This window comes from Megascapheus bottae, chromosome 7 (genome assembly GCF_031878675.1).
Source record: "Megascapheus bottae isolate mThoBot1 chromosome 7, mThoBot2.hap1, whole genome shotgun sequence".
In the NCBI taxonomy this organism is placed as follows: domain Eukaryota; kingdom Metazoa; phylum Chordata; class Mammalia; order Rodentia; family Geomyidae; genus Megascapheus; species Megascapheus bottae.
In genome coordinates this window covers 32,064,585-32,086,289 of record NC_143515.1, presented here as the reverse complement: position 1 = coordinate 32,086,289, position 21,705 = coordinate 32,064,585, and the positions used below count along the sequence as shown (strand labels likewise).

The 21,705-nt window shown below is 43.8% G+C and overlaps 1 protein-coding gene across 1 annotated transcript; it reads left to right on the top strand.

Annotated features, from left to right (window-relative positions):
- Positions 1 to 1,682: 1,682 nt before the first annotated feature.
- On the top strand, positions 1,683 to 21,426 carry Actg2 (actin gamma 2, smooth muscle). Its single transcript, XM_090336673.1, has 9 exons — positions 1,683 to 1,870; positions 9,430 to 9,591; positions 10,226 to 10,354; positions 13,107 to 13,217; positions 13,459 to 13,543; positions 15,565 to 15,726; positions 16,681 to 16,872; positions 19,750 to 19,931; positions 21,207 to 21,426. The coding sequence occupies exons 2-9, from the start codon at positions 9,466 to 9,468 to the stop codon at positions 21,348 to 21,350; spliced, it is 1,131 nt and encodes a 376-aa protein (XP_090192799.1). The 5' UTR covers positions 1,683 to 1,870; positions 9,430 to 9,465; the 3' UTR covers positions 21,351 to 21,426.
- The last annotated feature ends 279 nt before the right edge of the window (positions 21,427 to 21,705 follow it).

The following is a 21,705-nucleotide window of genomic DNA, read 5'->3' as shown; positions in this document are numbered from 1 at the left end:
ACCCAGAAATCAACCCACAGACCTATGGCCACCTAATCTTTGATAAGGGAGCCAAAAAATAGAATGGAAGAAAGACAGCCTCTTCAACAAGTGGTGCTGGCAGAACTGGTTAAGCACCTGCAGAAAACTAAAGTTAGATCCTTCTATGTCACCCTGCACCAGGATTAACTCCAAATGGATCAAAGACCTCGAGGTAAAAGCAGATACACTGAAAACTTTACAAGAAGGAATAGGAGATACACTAGGTCTCCTTGGCACAGGCTGAAAATTTCTTAATAAAGACCCAGAAACACAATTCTCACCAGCCCACAACAGCACACGGAGCTCCTTGCTCCTGACAAGTTTTCATCACATTCTGCTTCTACTGAAAGAGAGGTCTCTGGGAGACTGGGTGTTGCTGTTGACCCTTGAAATCCCATGTGATTGTGTTTCCCCTGGAGTTCTAGGGGAACGCCTGAGAAGCTGCATTTCAGATACATGTCCACTTCGTGTGAGTGCTTCATGCTGGTGGCCTCACACTCTGGGAACGGTTGAGTTTGAAGATGGAGTAGGCAGAATTGGGAAGCTGTGCCCTACTCTGTGCCAGATAAAACCAGACATTGCTGGGTACCAGTGGTTCACACCTGTAATTCTAGCTTTGGAGGCTAAGGTCAAAGGATCCTGGTTTGAAACCTGCCTGAGCAGGAAAGTCTGTGAGACTCTTATCTCAAATGAACCACCAAAAAAGCTAAAAGTGGAGGGTGGCTCAAGTGGTAGAGTGCCATCCTTGAGCAAAATAAACTAAGAGATTATGCCCAAGTCCTGCAGTCAAGCCTCAGTTCACACACACATGCACCCACACAAGGACCATTGAGCAGCAGTTCAGGACAACCAGGAAGAATGCCCAGATGTCTGTAGGGGTGAGAGAAAGTGGCTTCTAGATTAGCTGCCATCTGGCTTCACCAGCTAAGAGGAAGGACAGGAAAGGGGAACTGGAAGACATCACAGCTTTGTGATCAAGGAAGCTCGGTCAGTTTAGGGAAACCGTGCTTCAGAACCCAGAATAGGTAAGTGAGTCTCTCCAATCAGCACTTTGATGATTTTAGTCAGAAATGGGTTATGAATTTGTGAGGGATAGAAGTGATTGCCACAAAGCTAATAGATAGCTGATAGCTGACAGTGTTAGACCTGGAACAACTTCCCAGGGCGAGTGAATTGCAAAACAAGGGGCAATAGCTCCAGGATTTTTAAGTCTTGTTAGGGTGTGCCTCTGCATGGAGACAAGTCCCCTGGTAGAGGGAATTCAGGGGAAAAAAAGAGAAATGTTTAGAAGAGAGTGAAATCTCAGTTCTAAGAACCCCAGGAAAGCAAGTGAATGGGGCACATGGGATTTCAGCGGTCCCAGGCTTGTGCTACAAGAGGCACACACCCATTCAGAAGATACTACTACCCAGGCAGAGCGGCAGGCTGAGGAGGGAGGGGTGGACAGAGAAGGCCCACTGCCATTCTTGGTATGGTTCTCACTCTAGGAGCTGAACCCCATCTGACCTCACTCTGGGCAGCTTATAAGGTCTGGTGTGAATTTTGTTTATGCAAGTACAGCATAAAAGGAACGAATCCACCAGCACTGGGGCTGTTGCCTCTTGAATGCTTTTGCATACATTTTTTCAAATGATAATTCACTCTCCCCCCCCCCTTCCTCTTCACTACCCTCCCCCCCAAGGCAGATTTATTGGGGAAAAAAAACCTTATATGGTAATATTGCTACCACACCGTCAGCTGGCCTTTTTAGGGACTCTGTTTAAAGAAGATCCGCCTCTGGGGTTTTATATTGCTCTGGTATTTCTGCCAAAGACACAGCGGGCCCTCACTCCCAGGACGAAGAACCCCGGTGAGTACTAGATGGCTTCCCTTCCTTTCTAGGGCCTCCTGGGTGCCAGAGATGCCTTCAGATTGGCCTGGCTTCTGTGACGCTGGCCTGGGTCACATGTCAAGCCCCTGGGTGGCAGTGGGGCCTCCAAGCCTGCTAGGAAAAGGCATTCCTGGCCAGAGAACATCTGGGCCCTCTGCTCCAGGCTTGCAGGCCAAGAGGTGGCTGGTTGATGGCACCTACAATCTCCCCTTGTCCTGCTCACCCTTTGTCATGTGTCCAGGAGGTGTTTTAAGGGAGCAACTACTTTGCAGGGGGGAAAAAGTAGCTTCTTCTGGAATATTTGAGTCAAAGCCAAAGATGATCCTGGAGTCTGAGTTGACCATGTTGGGAATAGAAAAATATTTCTATCCGAAATCCCTGGGGCCTCTTTAGCCTCTGATTTGTACCTAATTTGAGGTAAACAAAGGATTTTTTGTCTCTGAAGACTCTAAAGTCATGGTAGGGTGAGGAAAGTCAAGGATGAGGGAAAGACCTGTTCAATGGCATCGTGAAGGTTTGTTTTGTTTTTGTTTTGTTGTTTGCTTACTTACTTCTGTGCAGGTTGTGAGTCTGGGCACTGTCCCTGAGCTTTTTTGCTCAAAGCTCAAGGCAAATGCTCTACTACCTGCACCACAGATCTGTTGCTAGCTTTTTGGTGTTTAATTGGATATGAGAATTTCACAGACTTTCTACCCTGGATGTGTTTGGACCTCCAATCCTCAGATATCAGCCTTCTGAGTAGCTAGTATTACAGACATGAGCCACAGACATGATGTTTTAGGGCTAGAAGGAAATTGAGATCCAGCTGAGTCAAGCCATTCACGTCCAGCTGTGAATCCAGCTGTGAAATCACCTGCCAATGCCATCATTCATCTCACCCCCTAACATACATCCACATGCTGAGGGGCTACTGCCACAGACAAGCAGGCTGGTGTGGTACAGACCTTGGAGCCAGACTGCCCAGCTTCCAACATTACTGAGTGACCTCAGTTTCCTTGCCTATAAAATGGGACTAATTTGAATAATATTGATTTGATAGTACTATTGTGTATAAAGTACAACACTCACACAGTCTTCCTGAGCTTTCCAACTGCAAGGACCACCCGGAGGTTTGTTAAGGCTCAGATTCTGAGCCATAGGTTAAGGATTTGCATTCCTAAAGAGTTCCCAAATGATGCTCAGACTGCTGAGTTTGGCTTGGAACTAGGGTCCAAGGGAGACTGTGAACTCTCACTTTTACCGTTTGAATGGGATTTTCTTTTTGAGATTGGCCCTTATGATGAAAAGAGATATTGTTTCCTGCTGTGAAGATAGGTGGGTTCACCCGTCTGTTTCTGGGAGACAGCATAGAATTACTGGGAAAGATGGAGATACAAATGAGAAGCATGGAGTAGCTATGTAAAAGGTAAAAACTGAGGAGGTGCCCCTCACCCTGTTGTTACAGAAGGCTTCCTGGAGGAAGAGGTGCCTGAATTAAATCCTCAAGTGAGGTAGTCCTGGCAAAGAAGAAATAAGCATGGCAACTGATACTATCTCCACTGCATTTAGATTGCAAAACAAGAATCCGGAAAACTCCATTTCAGAGGGCTGCGTAGAGTTAGCCCTTTAGTTTTTGTGAAAACAAGTTAGGTAGGGAGGGAAGGAGAGGGAAAAGGGAAGGAAGAATTGAGTAATGAGACTCGCTTAGGGGCAAGAGTGCTACTGTGGTGAGTAATTGTCCTGATCTGGTGGATAGGTGGTGGGGAGGCAGAATTGAGAAGGGCTGTGGATGGTTGGAAGGGAAAAAGGACACAACAGGATATGGATTCCAGGTGGGTGGTGTGCCTCTTGGAGGGAGGCGGCAGGTAGAAGTTGGTGATGGGGAGAACATCCTGAGAGTGTTGTTTCCAGATGCCAGGGGCTGTAGGTGAGCAGATGAACAGCAGTGGGTCTGGAGCTCAGCAGAGGGACCAGGACCAGGAGTTGAGCTAAGGCAATGGATGAGAGGCCAGGGTAGGTCAGAACAGTGCCAGTGACAAATTCCTGAGTATCAAATTATCAACCAGACATTTTAAAGTGAACCCAGTGACATCCCTGAAATTACTATTTGTGATCCACTATAGCAGTGTTTTGTTTTGTTCTGTGAGGTTTCTTCCTGTCTGCTTTCTTGGTCCTATTGTGTTCATCAGCTTTCCATAATAATAACAAAATCCCTAAAATAATAAACTACAAAAGGTAAAACATTTGTTCAGCTTCCAGTTTTGGAGATTCCAGTCCATGGTTAATGGCTCTGCAGTTATAACATGGTAACACATTGTGATAGAAACAGTTGGCAAAGCAAAACTACCCACTAAACAAACCAGAAGCAAAGAAGAGAGAGGATTGTGGGGGTTCCACAATCTTCATCAGTAAAAATAATGACCTCCAGTGATATAAGGACCTTCCACTAAGCCTGTCTTTCTAAAGATATTACCCTGGAGATGCAAGCCTTTAGGGAACCTTTACTATCTGTACTATAGCAATATCTATATACATGTGTGGAGTCTCATCATAGAGAGGCAGATGAAGCTCTCATTCAAAAATATATCCCCCAACTATTCCTGTCTTTTTAGGGCTAGCCCTTTTCACTAAAATAAAAATGTCTCTGGGATGGGACCTGACATAATTCAAACTAGTAATACTATTTTGTAAAAGAAGAGACAAGATCTCAAGAAATCAAGTATATGATTTATTAAACAGATTATAGAATCCCTTCATTATAATAAGCTCCATCCTTTGACTAAGTTTTGGTGAAGAAGAATAAGAGAGATTAATAAGAATTATTAGCTTTATAGCCTTTTACAACAGAGAGTGACAAACTTAACTATTTTAGGCTTTGAGAGCTTGATAGTCTATTATAACCATCCTTAACTCTACCATTGTAAAAAAAAAAAAAAACAGCCATAGAAAATGTGGAAATAAGGGAGCACTCCTGTGTACCAATAAAACTTCATTTATGGATAGATACTGTGATTGAATTTCAGGTAATTTTCATGAATCTTAGAATATTATTCTCCTACTGCTTTTGTCTTTCAGCCATTAAAAATGTAAAAAATCAGTCTTAGCTCATGGGCTATATAAAAACAGGCTTATCCTGATTTACAGTTTTATGTGTGCATTTTGTCAGCATTGGAACTTGAACTAAGTCCTCAAACTCAAGGCATTATATTCTCACTTGACTTTGTTTTTATTTAGAGAATATTAGTTTCTGTAATCAAACCTACGGAGATAATACAGTGTGTTTACTCCTGTACAAATGAAAACAATTAAGTTTAACGTTTCTAGTCACTTGGCTTTTTTACTAACAGCTGGCACTCTACCACTTGAATCACTTCTGACTTTTTGTTAGTTTATTAGAGGTATAAGTCTCATGAGTTGGACACTGGTAGATGACACCACCATCTAGGGAAGCTGAGATCTAACAATCGCAATTTGAAGCCAGCCTAGGCAGGGAAGTCCAAGAGACTCTTAATCTTAAGCTAACCATTAAAAAAAAAAAAAACAGACTTGGAGCTCTGGTTTGAGTGGTAGAATGCCAGCGTTAAATAAAAAAGTCTTAGGGACAGACCCAGACCCTAGGTTCAAGTCCTAGTACACATACACACACACACACACACACACACACACACACACACACACACACACACACACACAACCTCTTCTGAATTTGTCTGCTTAAGCTGGCTTAGAATCTTGATCCTCAGGTCTCTGCCTCCTGAGTAGTTAGGATAGTTGTGAGACTGACGAAGTTGTTTCCATTTTGTAATGCAGAAAACTAGGAACCAGAGAAGAATAAGGGTAAAGAGAGAAAAGAGGTGAGAGAGGAGTGGTATAGCCAAACATCCCTTCAGAGTAGGGGCAAGGGTGGATTCCGTATCTCTGTCTTTACAATGAGCTGTGGTGGTTAAGGAGTTGTGTGAGTGAACACATTATTTGTACTTGTTATGTTAGGTTTTGAGCTGGCTTTGGAGGGGGTGGGGATAAAGCTGTATTTCTAACTTCCTGAGTCCTCAATGAAGCCTAGATATAATTCAGGTTTGTGGGTTTTTTTGTTTTTTTTGTTTTTTTTTTTAAAGTCAAGTCTGGGAGTTTGGCCTAGTGGTGGCGTGCTTGCCTAGAATGCACGAAGACCCAGGTTCTATTCCTCAGTACCACATACATAGAAAAAAGCCAGAAGTGGTGCTGAGGCTCAAGTGGTAGTTCTCTGGCCTTGAAAAAGTCCAAGGACAGTGCTCAGGCCCTGAGTTCAAGCCCAGGACTGGCAAAAAAAAAAAGAAAAGTCAGTATAATTCACTCAGCTGCCCTTAAGCATAAAGTAGCTGTGACCCCCAAAAAGCCACAGTGACTTTGGCTCAGGATCAGTTGCCATATTCAAGGCTAGCCACAAACTTCTAGAAAGTAGCTGAGGAAGATTTAGGATTTTGCTTACAGAGAGAGATGTTCCAGAGTCTGACTCCAGAGTGAAAGAGGCCCTTCTTCGCCTAGAGCCATTAGGCTTCACTCACTTGGCAGGCCACCTCTTCCTCCCTTTTCCTGCAGCTCTGCCTTCAGGAAAGTGAACCTAAAGGCACAAAAGAACTTTAGGTAGGCATTGAAGCTTGCAGTTTCTCTGTGGCTTGTCTTGGTGGCTCTACTTCTTGGGGAACAATCTCTAAGCCTTTCATCTTTCCCAACTGAAGGAATATCAGAAGAATTCATTGATCTGAGCACCTGTATATCATACTTGTCTTCTCAGTGTCTCTGGAGGTTGAGATCTGAGGATCTCCTTTCAAAGCCAGCCTAGGCAGAAAAGTCAATGAGACTCTTATCTCCAATTTACCACCAAAAAGCTGGAGGTAGAACTTCAACCTTCACCAAAAAAGCTAAGGAATAAAGCACAGGCCCTTGAGTTCAAGCACACATACAAAAGGAAGTTTGTTGAAAAGCCAGAGGAGCTCAAACTAGCAATCACACCCAAGGGAGTATGATGCAGAATGTGGAAGGGTCACAGGGAAAGACAGGCATGGACTTGTGGCTTTACCTCTCGGCCATCTTAGAACATTCAAAGCTGTTATCCCCTCTGGATGGACCAGATGCTAGAACAGAGGAGCTTAATGGTTTGCTGGCAAACTTAGGAAGAGAAGATTAAGCACCCAGGGAACCCAGGGGCAGAAAAGACAGAGCCTGGGATGGGGCTACTATGTTATCCAACTATGAGCATTTATCCTGTACTATACACCAAGTTAGGTGTTGGGGCACATGTGATCCAAGAACTCAGAGGGTCACAGTGAAAAAGAAACAGAGGCTTTTGTTTTAAGGCTTCTGCTGCCAATAGTTCTAGAGAAAGAGACAGGCAGAAGCAAAACCTCCAAACATGGAGAAGTTATGACGGTCCCACTGAAGTAGTGAGGGTGGCACAGGCTCAGGCTGTGGACCTGGCCTGGGTTGATGCCAGGCCTGGATCTCCTTGCATTTTCCTGCCTAGGAGGTCTCTGGCTGAGGTCTTTAAGTTTCCTGAGACGTGATTTGAAATGAGATTTAAAATACCTTTTCCTCAGGATTGCTTTAATGTTTAATTAGATAATGTTGTACATGTAAAGGGTCTTCAATTTTAAAAAAAATTGTGTTTCTACCAAACACAAAGGTACAATGTACAGATGTGTTTCACCTAAAAAGTCAACCTGAGCCTTTCCCATTGCTCTGAATGATTTTGCTCTCGTAGCTAGATAGAGACTTCTAGCAACTTAATTACAAGCCAGTAGACATAATAATGCTTTGTGCTTCAAAAGGAACATGCACTTTTGGGTCTGATTTTTTTTTCTCTTTTTACTGGGTGGAGTAAAAGGTGAGCACAGAAAAGGAGGGAGGAAGAGTGAACAAATATAGTCATGGTATCCTCTATAAACTATGAAAAAATGAACAGTGCAACCTGTGGGCAGGGATGGCAGGAGGAAACTAGGGAGAAAGCAAAAGAAGCGGTGATGCCAAAAAGAATTGTACTCATTAGCTGACATGAAATAGTAACTCCTTCCTGCAACACTTCCATAAAACCATATTTTAAATTTTGTAAAAAGAACATACACAATGGCTTTATTCTACTGATTGCTTTATCACTCAGAAGGTATAAAAACTACCTGTGTGAGTCTCTAAATCTTGCCCTTTTCCTTACTGTCGTAGAGTAGCCTATAATTTGGTCATTTATGTAGCTTCAAATTGTGCATCCAAATTATATGTTTTCCTAGCTAAAGAGTATAAGTTTTCCCAACATGTACCATAGAACTTTGAACTTTAATGATGCAACTATAATACATATGATATACTTCATATGATATGCTAGGTGGAAGATGGTTATATTTAATACCTAATGGGGCTGAATTAGACATTTTAACTTTTTCTGCCAATTATTTCCCTTTAGTTATTGATTTTCTGAACTCAGGGCCTGGCTGTTGTTTCTAAGCTCTTTTGCTCTGCCTCTTTGAGCAAACACCTCCCAGTGTTTGAGTGGTTAACTGGAGATAAAAAGACTCACAGGGGCCAGGAGTATAGCCTAGTGGTAAAGTGTTCGTCTAGCATGCATGAAGCCCTGGGTTAGATTCCTCAGTACCATATATATATATATAGGAAAAGCCGGAAGTGGCTCTGTGACTCTGTAGCAGAGTACTAGACTTAAGCAAACTGTGTTCAAGGTCAGTGCCCAGGTCCTGACTTGGCCCCAGGACTGGCCAAGAAAAAAAAAGTCTCACAGGAATCTGAGTGCCAGTGGCTCACACCTGTAATCCTAGCTACTCAGGAGGCTGAGATCTGAGGGTTGCAGTTCAAAGCCAGCCCAGGCACAAAAATCCAGAGAGACTCTTACCCCCAATTAATCACCAGAAAACCAGAAGTAGCACTGTGGCTCAAGTGGTAGAGCCTTGAGCTGAAGAGCTCAGGGACAGCGCTCAGATCCAGAGTTCAAGTCTCACAAGGACTTTTCCACCTAAGCTAGCTTTGAACCACAGTTGTCGATCTCATCCTCCTGCATGGCTAGGAGCCACTGGGATCCAGCTAGAATTTTATTTTCCAATAGTTCCAGAGACCAGTAATCTAAAGACAGGTGTTGGCAGGATTGATTTCCCCGAAGGCCCCTTTCCGGCCTGTAGATGGCCGCTTTCTTGCCATGTCTTCATGTTGCCCGGGGATCTGTGTGCTAGTTTGTTGTGACAGAGATACCTGCAGTGTGGGAGTAACCATATGGAGCACCAGCCACATTGAATTTATTGCCACATTTTAACTTAACTACCCTGTTAAAGACCCTATCTCCAAGCACACATTCTGAGGTAGGAGTTGGAATTTCAACATGCATATGTTGGAAAATACAATTCAGTCCATAAAAGCTAAGTAGAAGGTTAAGGTCTAGCAGCTGGAGAGTGAGGCCAGGTCCACACTGTCCCTCCTGGAACAGGATCCTGGTCGCAGGTGGTATAAGCTCTCAAATACATGACAGCTCTCTCCAGCCTGATTTCACAAATGACTGACTACTCTTCCTCTCCTCCAACTCCAAGGTGCTCCAGTCCCCAGTTCACTCTGCCACACTCACCATGTGTGAAGAAGAGACCACCGCGCTAGTGTGCGATAATGGCTCTGGCCTATGCAAGGCAGGCTTCGCAGGCGACGATGCTCCCCGGGCTGTCTTCCCCTCCATTGTGGGCCGTCCTCGGCATCAGGTGTGTGATTGTCCATCTAGATCCAAGGCTTTGAGCCCTAAGGACTAGACTACTGTGAAGGCTATGTAAGAGGGGTGTGTGTGAGAGAGAGAGTGTGTGTGTGTGTGTGTGTGTGTGTGTGTGTGTGTGTGTGTGTGTGTGTGTATAGTAAGGAACTGACAAAAAGTGTATACATGGATCTTATTTTCTCTCAAAAGAAATGAAATCAGGGCCAGGAGTGTGGCCTAGTGGTAAAGTGCTTGCCTAGCATGCATGAAGCCCTGGGTTCAATTCCTTGGTACCACATACACAGAAAAAGCCAGAAGTGGTGTTGTGGCTCAAAGTAGTAGAGCACTAGCCTTGAGAAAGCTCAAGGACAGTGCCCAGGCCCTAAGTTTAAGCCCCAGAATTGGCAAAAAGAAAAAAGAAAACATTTTAGAGGAAAAAAAGACTAGCCCATGGATGAGGACTCTATCTTTTCTTCCTAATTCCATTCCCCCTCCCATGTCTTCTTAACCTTGTCCCCTGCTGTCTTGTTCCAGGAAAGAAAAGCTCATCTGCTCCATCTTCTTCCTCCTTCTGAAACATTCCAGTACCTGAATCCCTCTGTTTAGAGTCCTCATCCAATTCACTTGTCTTCTCTTTTGTGTCGCAGGGTGTAATGGTGGGGATGGGCCAGAAAGACAGCTATGTGGGAGATGAAGCTCAGAGCAAACGAGGGATCTTAACCCTCAAATACCCCATCGAACATGGCATCATCACCAACTGGGATGACATGGAGAAGGTAACCTGAATCTCATTCTTTGACATGCTTATTTTCATGATAATACTCATGTCCCACAGCTTGCTATGTCCTGTCAACTTACTCTCACATGTTTTCTTCACCTTTCTGTCTCTCCTTTCTGTACTCTATTTTTCTTTCTTTCTTTCTTTCTTTTTTTTTGCCAGTTGTGAGGCTTGAACTCAAGGCCTGTGCACTGTCCTTTAACTTTTCTCAAGGACTTTTCTCTACACTTTTCTCTACACTTGAGCCTCAGCACCACTTCCAACTTTTTTCTATGTATGTGGTACCAAGGAATGGAACTTGGGCCTCCGTGCATGCTAGGCAAGCACTCTACCACTAGGCCAAACTTCCAGCGCCTATACTCTATTTTCCAACCTAGACAGGTAGTCTCTCTCCAGGACTATTGTATCTTGCCCTAATTCACCCAATTAATTCTCTGTTGCTGAAAACATTTTTCTTTCTTTCTTTCTTTCTTTCTTTCTTTCTTCCTTCCTTCCTTCCTTCCTTTTCTTTCTTCCTTTTCTTTCTTCCTTTCTTTTTTTTTCTAGTCCTGGGCTTGAGCTCAAGACCTGAACATTGTCCTTGGGATTTTCTCAAGGATGGAGCTCTACCACTTGAGCCTCAGCACCACTTCTGGCTTTTTTCTATGTATATGGTACCAAGGAATCGAACCCGGGTCTTTGTGCATGCCAGGCAAGCACTCTACCACTAGGCCAAACTCTCAGCCCTCTTCCTTTCTTTGTTTCTTTCTTTTTTCTCTTTCTTTCCTCCCTTTCTCCCTCCCCCCTCTCTCTCTTTGTCATCATGGGACTTGAACTCTGGGCCTTGGTGCTGTCCCTGAGCTCTTCAGCTCAAGGCTACCACCCTATTCCTGAAGCCACAGCCTCACTTCCTATTTTCTAGTGATTAATTGAAGATAAGAGTCTCACATTCTTTAGTGCCTAGGCTGGCTTTGAACCACGATCCTCAGATCTCAGGCTCCTGAGTAGCTAGGATTATAGGCATGAGCCACCACACCCAGCTTCTCTCTTTCTTCCTTTTTTTTTTTTGTGCTACTACTGAGACTTGAACTTAGACCCTGGCTTGTGCTCTACCACCCGAGCCACTGTTCCACTTTGGACTTTTTGGTGGTTAACTGGAGATGAGAGCTTCATGGACTTTTTTTGCCTGAGCTAGCTTCAAGCTGTAATAATCAGATCTCAGCTTCCTGAGGATCCCAGTCCAGGCCAGCTCTAAGAAAAACTCAAGTCTATCTATAAAAATAAATTTGAAAGAAAAATATGGTAAGGGGAGGACAGAGGGGAATAGATGGTAGATGATTTTGAAATACATTGCAACTATATATGAAGATAGCAAAAGGAATCTTAAGGAAAACTGTTAATTAGCAAGGTGCTGGAGAACAAAGAAAGAGAAACCACAAAGAGAGTTCTTTTGAGCAAACTAAAATATATGTACATCTTAAATATCATGATGAAACTACTTGTAAATGAATGAACAATCAAAAGCGAATGACGGGGGTAGGAGGCAGGGAGTTTGGTCTAATGGTAGAGTGCTTGCCTAGCATGCATGAAGACCTGGGTTTGATTCCTTGGTACCATCAAATTATCCAACCTTACATGTCAACAGTGCTGAGATAGTGAGACTCTGCTCTGAAGACCCAGCCCAATCAAAATATACGGTCAAAACTGATCCCAGGCATATCTGTTAGGTTCCCACCAAGAGACAGCATTTGTTGGTTTATTTGAGATTGATTAAATTAAATGAAAGATTTACAGGAGTTCAAGTAGGGTTAGTTAATTAGAAAGGCACTCAAGTGAGCTGGGCACGGAGGCTCACACCTGTAATCCTAGCTAAGAGATCTGAGGATCAAGGTTCAAAGCCAGCCAGGGCACAAAAGACCCAAGAGACTCTTATCTCCAATTAACCTCTAGAAAATGGGAAGTGGGGCTTGGTTTAAGGGTAGGGCAATAGCCTTGAGCTGAAGAGCTCAGGGACACTGTCCAGGCTCAGGAGTAGGGCTCAGGGGTATCCTTGAGCTGAAGAGCTCTGGGACAGCACCCAGGCCAAGTTCAGGCCCCATAACTCACAAAAAGAAAGAAAGAAAGAAAGAAAGAAAGAAAGAAAGAAAGAAAGAAAGAAAGAAAGAAAGAAAGAAAGAAAGAAAGGAAGGAAGGAAGGAAGGAAGGAAGGAAGAAAGAAAGAAAGAAAGAAAGAAGGAAAGGAAGGAAGAAAGAAAGGAAGAAAGAAAGAGAGAGAGAGAAACTCAAGTACCAGCAGCAAAGGGAGCTCCTAAGGGCCAAGTAGGGGCAATATCACTGAAGCCCTGTGAGAACTGGTGTCCTGAAAAAGGGCCACCCAACAAAGGCTGTGTTCATGGAGGGTCACATCATTGCCAGGAGAAATGGCCTGGCCTCACTCTGTCCTCCCGCTATCCAGCTAGTTTCCTGTAATAACATATCAGCCAAACTCAGCCAGAAGCTGGAAAACAAAGAACATTGCATGAAGCAATGTGACTGGCTTCCCTGTGGCACCACAGGAAAAATGGAAGAAGAGTAAAGGTTAAATATAAATAATAAATATACAAGTCTGATCTTCCTGGGAACCGTTGAAAATACACCCTCTAAATGTCCATCAAAAGTCCCAACAGTCTAGCTCCATTTGGCCACACTCCTCCAGCATGGTCATGTCAGATGTCAGATTTTTCCATCCTACTGGAAGTCTGCTGGATTCATCAGGTTTTTGTCTCAACCAGATCTGGCACCACTCCTTCTACAACGAGCTACGAGTAGCACCAGAAGAACATCCCACCCTGCTCACGGAGGCCCCACTAAATCCCAAAGCCAACAGGGAGAAGATGACCCAGGTAAGATCCAGGATGACTTACTTGAGCATGGGTACAAGAATGCAACACAAATGTTCAGCCAGGACTAGTCTGCAGGACTAGTGTATCCCAGACCAGGCCCAATGGGAATTGGGAATAAGATAAAGAAGCACCACCATGTTGGCATAATTCTTGTCTCAAATAAGATTGCAAACCATTCTGTAGGCTGGGATGTGCTTTGTGTTTTTTTCAGACAATCTTTTATCTCTCATTGTCCTTTTAGATCATGTTTGAAACCTTCAACGTTCCTGCCATGTATGTCGCCATTCAAGCTGTGCTCTCCCTTTATGCCTCTGGCCGTACCACTGGTAATATCTTATAACCAATTCCTTTCCTGACTTGAGGGGAAGTAGGGATGCACTAGATTCTCGCAAAGGATCTTGCTCAGAAAAATCAAAGAGAAAAATCAAAAATCAAAATCAGGCTGAGAGTTTTGCCTAGTGGTGAGTGCTTGCCTAGCATGCACAAAGACCTGGGTTCGATTCCTCAGTACCACATACATAGAAAAAAGCCAGAAGTGGTGCTATGGTTCAAGTGGTAGAGCTCTAGCCTTGAGAAAACCCAAGGACGGTGCTTAGGCCCTGAGACCAAGTCCAGGACTGGCAAAAAAAAAAAATCAAAGTTCAAGGGGAAATCTTGTGTAAGAATAACAGATAGAGCCAGGTATACTGGCTTACTCCTATAATGCTTACTACTCAGGAGGCTGAGATCTGAGGACCACAGTTCAAAGCCAGCCTGGGCACTAAAGAACATCAGACTCTTACCTCCAATTAATCACCAGAAAACTGGAAGTGGGGCTTGTAGCTCCAGGGATAGGGTGGTAGCCTTGAGCTGAAGAGTTCAGGGACAGTGCCCAAAGCCAGAGTTCAAGTTCTATGACCCACACACATACAAAAAAATAAAATAAAATAACAGATGGGAATGGTGGTGCTGAGCCTACTTGTATAGTTGGAAGGGATTTACATAAAGAGTGTAACTAGCATATTCAGAAAAGGCTGTTTCTACACAATGGACATTCCAGTAGCTTGTACATCCACTCCGTACTGGAATGCTTTGCTTCATGAAGCAGCAAATGGCGATAAGCAGCCTACGATGATGAAGTGTAAGTAAGCAAGCCTCGCTCCCTATAGAAGATTACTCCAGAAACAGAACCTCAGTGTGAAGCCTCTTAGCAGGGACTTGACTGTACACACTGTTCAAATATCACTTGTTCATGTCTTCAGGGATTTATTCATTCATTCATCCTTCAGCTATTTTCTATTACTTTCTATGATGTGGTAAACTTTGCATCAGACCATAAGCACACACTGACAAACAAGACATCCTGGCACTATGGAGCCAACATTGTAGTAGGAAAGAGATAGATGTGAAAGGTGATTTCACCACAGGTAATAAAGAACAGTGAAGGTAATATACAGTCTGGTATCCTAGGCTTAATTTTATAGTATAAACATTATAGTTACTGGACACAGGATAATCATTGTACAGTGATTCCATTCTGGCTCACAACGGTAACCATAGCTGCTCAGGAGGCTGAAATTTGGGGATTGTGGCTCAAAGCCAGCCCCTAAGCAGGGGGAAATCCACAAAACTCTTATCTTTAATAAAGTACCCAAAGAGCTAGAAGCGTAGCTTTAGCTCAAGTTGTAAAGTGCAAAAGAGGCTCAGGAACAGTGCCCACACCCTGAGTTCAAGCCTCAGGAGTGACATACATATACCCACAACAATCATTCTTCCTTTCATGGTTTACTAATATCATTCATAGAAAATGTTAGTCTTTTTCATGCTGTCTGGTTTTCATAACTCCTTCTAGGTTTGGCACTGTGACAGTAGGTATATGATATGTTCCATTGGCTCCTGAACGATGTGCAAATTACCCAATTTACTTTGAAGTGCACTGTGGATTTCATGCAAAATGACAAGCATGTATTACTATCTATGCCTGAGTACTTGGGCTTTCTCAAGGCTAGATCACTTGAGCCACAGCACCACTTCTAGCTTTTTCTATGTATGTGCTACCGAGGAATCAAACTTGAGTCTTTGTCCATGCTAGGCAAGCACTTTACCACTAGACCAAACTCCCGGCCTATGAGAAGACCTTCTATTTGCCTCTAGAAGCGTACAGTATTATGTGAAAGATAATTCACACACACACACACACACACACACACACACACACACACACACACACACTGATTGAAATCCTTGTGATGGGTAAAATTTCTCAAATGCCAAAAGAATATGGTCATTGACCATCATGTGGTAACAAATACGAAAAGTAAATGAAAGACAATGTGGTTTTCATAGGTCCTAACCTCTTTGTCCATAGGCATTGTCCTGGATTCAGGAGATGGCGTCACCCACAATGTCCCCATCTATGAGGGCTATGCTCTGCCCCATGCCATCATGCGCCTTGACCTGGCTGGCCGAGACCTCACGGACTACCTCATGAAGATCCTCACAGAGAGAGGCTACTCCTTCGTTACCACAGGTGAGCAGCCCCTGGCCTAAGTTGTTTTATTTCTTTTTTTAAACTCTTACATATATATTTTTAACTCATGCATTTTTATGTATTTTATTTATTGTGCCACTGCTAGGACTTGAACTCCGGCCTGGCCGCTGTCTCTTAGCTTTCAGTGCTTTAGCTGCCTCTGTAGCACTTGAACTACAGGTTTCACTTCCTCCTTTCCTGGTTCTAACTTGAGCTCAGAACAAAATCTAAAATAGGACCAGAAAGTTCTCAGCAGGGATAAGAAGTTTGTAGTTCTAAATCCTCAACGTCTCTGGGAGACAGACTGAACCAACCCTAGGCTGAGGCTGTGGCCTTGGGACAACACCAGAAGATTAAGGCAGCCTTGACTGAAGGAGGAAAGTTTCTACCAAGACACAAAGCACCCTGGGGGAAGTGAAAAAGGGTCAAACCAATTTCTCTAAGCAGCGCACTGTCAGTTCCTCCTTCGCTCAGCACTCCTCCCTTCCCAGTGCCTGCTGCCTCTGCTCATGTCACATTAGGATGTGTATTGGCAACCAGGCTGGACCACAGTGAGAAGCTAGTTCTGCATCTCATTACCTCGGGGTGTCTACAGTGTGTCTGAGAACAAATGCAACACAAGAGGTCTGAATTTCTAAGGTGCAGGCAGTCACCAGATCCTCCTAAACTAGAGGAAGTTTTAGGTAGGACCATGTAGGTTCTGTAAGATCACCAAGTGGAAATCAGACTCTTCACTGGAATGTGCCCACTAAGTTCCCCAGGGGACACACGGCTTGGTCAGACAGATGATGAGGACAAGGGGAGAATCATTGCAAAACCTTGTTTGGGAATCAAGCGTTTGAACTCCACTTTAGAAAGAAGAGTAAATGGAAATCTTGACAGGGAATAGAAGAAACCATGAATCTCTGGGAGACATAGCAGGGCTGCATGCCCACTTTCTGTCTTCCATTCCAGCTGAGCGAGAAATCGTTCGTGACATCAAGGAGAAGCTGTGCTACGTGGCCCTGGATTTTGAGAATGAGATGGCCACAGCAGCCTCATCTTCCTCCCTGGAGAAGAGTTATGAGCTGCCAGATGGGCAGGTCATCACCATTGGCAATGAGCGTTTCCGCTGCCCAGAGACACTCTTCCAGCCTTCCTTCATTGGTGAGGTGTTGCCTGCAGTCACTGATGATGGATGAGGAGGGCTGGGGGGTGCAGGTGGAGTGATGTGTAGAGGGGTGCCTGATGGGGCGAGGAGTGAGGTTTGGCTCAAGAAACACCTGGAGTCACAGACATTTTTTTCTATTAGTATACATTGTTGTGACAGTGTATCCCATTCAAACGCCCTCCCTCCGTTATTCTCCCTTCTCCCTCTTAAAACAATTTCAACAGGTTTCATTGTTCTAGTCCCATTCATGCAACTAAATTATGATGACTTCTTTATTAGCTCTCCCCAGTCCTGCCACCTAGTTTATCATATATACATACTCCACATTTCTCCAGGAAAGGACAAAACTGTATGAACAGTAAAAACAGATTAAAATCAAAATTTAAATATAAAGGTAAGGAAATCAAGATAAAAGAAAAGCAGAAAAAGAAATATAGAAATAAGAATGAGACCAGGTGCCAGTGGCTCACATCTGTAATCCTAGCTACTCAGGAGACTAGATCTGAGGGTGACAGTTTCAAGTCATCCCAGGCAGAAAAGTACCCGTGAGACTCTTATCTCCAATAAACCTCTCAAAAACCAGTAGTAGGACTATGGCACAAAGTGGTAGGACCATTAGCCTTGAGCAAAATAGCTCAAGGACAGTGCCCAGGCCCTGAATTCAAGCCCCATGACAGACATAAAGAATGAGGTTAATATATAATCAGAATCAAAATATTACTCAGATCACTTAACATGTAGGTTATAGAGGCCTTTATCTATATAGTAGTAAAGGATGTTTCTGGCTCAGATTTACTTTGAACATATTTCTGTCTCCAAATCATAGTTTTCTCACCTATAAAATGAAAATAATAATTCCTACCACATAATATTACAAGAATTAGGGAATGGTATTTACTACTTGCTACAAGGACAATGAAGAGGAAACCGGGGATCAACTGTTTATGTGTACGAGGTCTCTTTGGGGAGAATATTTAAATGCTCTAAAATTAGATGGTGTAATAATAGTTTCACAAACCTATAGATATACTAAAAACTACTGAACCGTACACTTTTCTTTGTGTGTCCAGTCTTGGGGCTTGAATTCAAGATTTGTACACTGCCCCTGAATTTCTTTGCTCAAGGTTAGCACTCTACTACTTGAGCCATAGTTCCACTTCCAGCTTTTTGGGTAGTTAATTGGAGATAAGAATTTCACGGGCTTTCCTACTAGCCATGGCTTCAAACTACAATCCTCAGACCTCAGGTAAGAGCTGAGGTCTGAGACAGAACCATACACTTACTTTTTGCCAGTCCTGGAGCTTGAACTCAGGGACTGAGCACTGTCCTCAGGCTTTCTCAAGGCTAGAGCTCTACCACGTGAGCCACACCATCACTTCCTGCTTTTTCTATGTATGTGGTACCTAGGAATCAGACCCCGGTCTTCATGAATACTAAGCAAGCACTCTACCACCAGGTCCAACTTCCAGCCCCAGAACCATACATTTTTTTTTTTTTTTTTTTTGGCCAGTCCTGGGGCCTGAACTCAGGGCCTGAGCACTGCCCTTAGACACTTTTTTTTTTTTTTCTCAAGACTAGCACTCTAGGGGGGAGGGAAACGGGGACCAAGACATGAGAAAGGGTATCAATATATGTGAAGTAATGCACCTTCTATCTGGTGAATATAATGTAACCCTTCTATTAATTACAATAAAAAATATATGAAAAAAATAAATAAATCACTTTCCGAAAAAAAAAAAAAAAAAGACTAGCATTCTGCCACTTGAGCAACAGCGCCACTACCAGCTTTTTCTGAGTATGTGGAACTGAGGAATCAAACCCAGGGCTTAGTGCATGCTAAGTGAGTACTGCCACTTGAGCAACAGCGCCACTACCAGCTTTTTCTGAGTATGTGGAACTGAGGAATCAAACCCAGGGCTTAGTGCATGCTAAGTAAGTACTCTACCACTAAGCTACGCTCCTGGCACCCCATACACTTTTTTTTTGGGGGGGGGGCCAGTCCTGGGCTTGAGCTCAGGGCCTGAGCACTGTCCTTGGACTTTCTCAAGGCTAGAGCTCTACCACTTGAGCCTCAGCACCACTTCCAGCTTTTTTCTATGTATGTGGTACCGAGGAATTGAACCCGGGTCTTCATGCACGCTAGGCAAGCACTTTAACCACTAGGCCAAACTCCCAGTCCCATAGCAATTTTTTTTTTCTTTTCCAGTCCTGGGCTTGAGCTCAGGGCCTGAGCACTGTCCTTGGACTTTCTCAAGGCTAGAGCTCTACCACTTGAGCCTCAGCACCACTTCAGCTCTTTTTATGTATGTGGTACCAAGGACTTGAACCCTGGTCATCATGCATGCTAGGCAAGCACTCTACCACTAGGCCAAACTTCCGGCCCCCCCATACACTTTTAAGAGTATAATATATGCTAGTGCCCCTGGTTTATTCATATAAATTCTAGCTATCCAGAAGTCTGAAATAGGAGGATCAAGACTCAAAGGGCAAGAAAGTCCATAAGACTCTTATCTCCAACTAACCAGCAAAAAGCTGGAAGTAGAGCTGTTGTCCAAGTAATAAAACAGAAAAATCTTAGGGACTGCACCCAGCCTCTGAGTTGAAGCCCCAGTCCCAGCACGTATATGAAGAATGAAATGAAAGATGAAATTGTTTATAGTATTAGCAATATCCCCAGAGGAATAGTATGACAACTCAGCCAGCTGGGTAAAAATGAAGGCTGAGCTATCACTAATGAGGGAGTGAATCTTGAGTTGGAGGCCCAGTGAACAGTCTGAGTGAGGGCAGCTGTAGCAGTAGGGGGATGGTTTGAAGAGCTGGCACTAAGAGTATGTATGAAACAGTGGGTGATGACCAGATCTGTGATTTCACAGGCATGGAGTCTGCTGGGATTCATGAGACAACCTACAATTCCATCATGAAGTGTGACATTGACATCCGTAAGGATTTATATGCCAACAATGTCCTTTCTGGGGGTACCACCATGTATCCCGGCATTGCTGATAGGATGCAGAAGGAGATCACAGCCCTGGCTCCCAGTACCATGAAGATCAAGGTGAGTCTTGTCCTAATTCCTTGTCTTGTTCTTTCTTCAAATACTTGCCTACCTAGGAGGTGCTGACCTCCGAGTTGGACCTAGGATCTTGATGGTTTCTGAGAAGCAGAATCAGCCTAATCAGTCTGAAACCTCAACTGTCGTCCTTAAGAACTGATGTGTATGTCTTGGTTAGAGACATGCTTAGTAAGGCCTGGTCAATTAACACATGGATGTCATAGGAAAAAGGGTTGAAAGAATCAGAGAAGAGAATATAGAAGGGTTGAAGAGAGGGGCTGGGAATTGGGCCTAGCTGTAGAGTGCTTGCCTAGCATACACGAAGACCCGAGTTTGATTCCTCAGTACCACATACATAGAAAAAAGCCAGAAATGGTGCTGAGGCTCAAGTGGTAGAGCTCTAGCCTTGAGAAAATCCAAGGACAGTGCTCAGGCCCCGAGCTCAAGCCCACGACTGGCAAAAAAGGGGGGGGGGTTGAGGAGTGATAGAAAGAAGAAAGTAACACCCCAATATCTGTTAATTTTAAAAATGACTTGCAGGTTACCTCAGTAGAGATAGAAAGCTCCAGCAAAAGAATGTTTGGTCATGGGTCTGACTGGATGCTATTATGGCTCCAGCCTTTCCCATGCTGCTTCTTACCAGTATGTATCTGAATATAAGAATGGAAATCCACCTGCCTACCACTTCTCCTTTGCCTCTGGTCTCCCAGCAATCATACAGACCTTTTTACGCCGTCTAGGGATTTTCCTGCCAACAGACTTTAAAATAGGCTTAGGAATGTGGCCTAGTGGTAGCGTGCTTGCCTAGCATGCACAAAGCCCTGGGTTCAATTAGTCAGTATCACATACACAGAAAAAGCCGAAGTGATGCTGTGGCTCAAGTGGTATAGTACTAGCCTTGAGAAAGCTCAAGGACAGTGCCCAGGCCCTGAGTTCAAGCCTCAGGACTGGCAAAGTAAAATATATGGTTGGGACTAGAAATAATAAATTGATGGAAAGTTCTAGTCTCACAATAAAGCTAGTGTCTGGGAAGGAGGCCTAACATGAGATTATGTACTCTGTCAATATTCTTAGAAACTTCTTCAGAAAGGAAGGATGCCCCCATGCTTCCTCTACCTAATAGATGGTTTTCATTACTATGAAACAAAGCAGAGCAAGCTATTTTGATTCTCCTGCCTCTGCTTCCAAAGAAGCTGGGATGATAAGTATATACCACTATACTTTCCTTACTTCCTTATTTGTTCTATTAGGGGCATTCACCATTTTTGCTCTTTGCAGATTATTGCTCCTCCAGAGCGGAAGTACTCAGTCTGGATTGGAGGCTCCATCCTGGCCTCTCTCTCCACCTTCCAGCAGATGTGGATCAGCAAGCCGGAGTATGATGAGGCAGGGCCCTCTATTGTCCACAGGAAGTGCTTCTAAAGTCAGAGTGGGCTCTTTGAGGATCCCCACAAGACTGCTGCCACCCATCATACAACATTAAAACCTGCAAGTCTTACTTTCCTGTGTATGAGTCTTTCATTCCTGAGCTGGATCTTAAACACAATGCTAAGGGTCTTTTACATGTTGTTTCCTAGTCCAATGCCCTTGAAACATAGGTATTATTATCCCCATATTACAGATAAGGAAATTGAAGCTCGGAGAAGTTAAAATCTTAATAAAGATTACAAAACTCAAGATCAAAATACTAGCATAGCCATCTGCAAAGCTAGTGTTCCTTCCACTGTGCCATCTTATCCTTTGGGGTGGTTTTTGTTTGTTTGTTGGTTTGTTTGGT

Excerpts from the sequence above, each read along its gene's own strand:
- Actg2 (XM_090336673.1), top strand. The coding sequence starts at position 9,466 with ATGTGTGAAGAAGAGACCACCGCGCTAGTGTGCGATAATGGCTCTGGC. Across the intron at positions 13,544-15,564 it reads TGCCTCTGGCCGTACCACTG|GCATTGTCCTGGATTCAGGA; the intron begins GTAATATCTTAT and ends CTTTGTCCATAG. Across the intron at positions 19,932-21,206 it reads CCAGTACCATGAAGATCAAG|ATTATTGCTCCTCCAGAGCG; the intron begins GTGAGTCTTGTC and ends TGCTCTTTGCAG.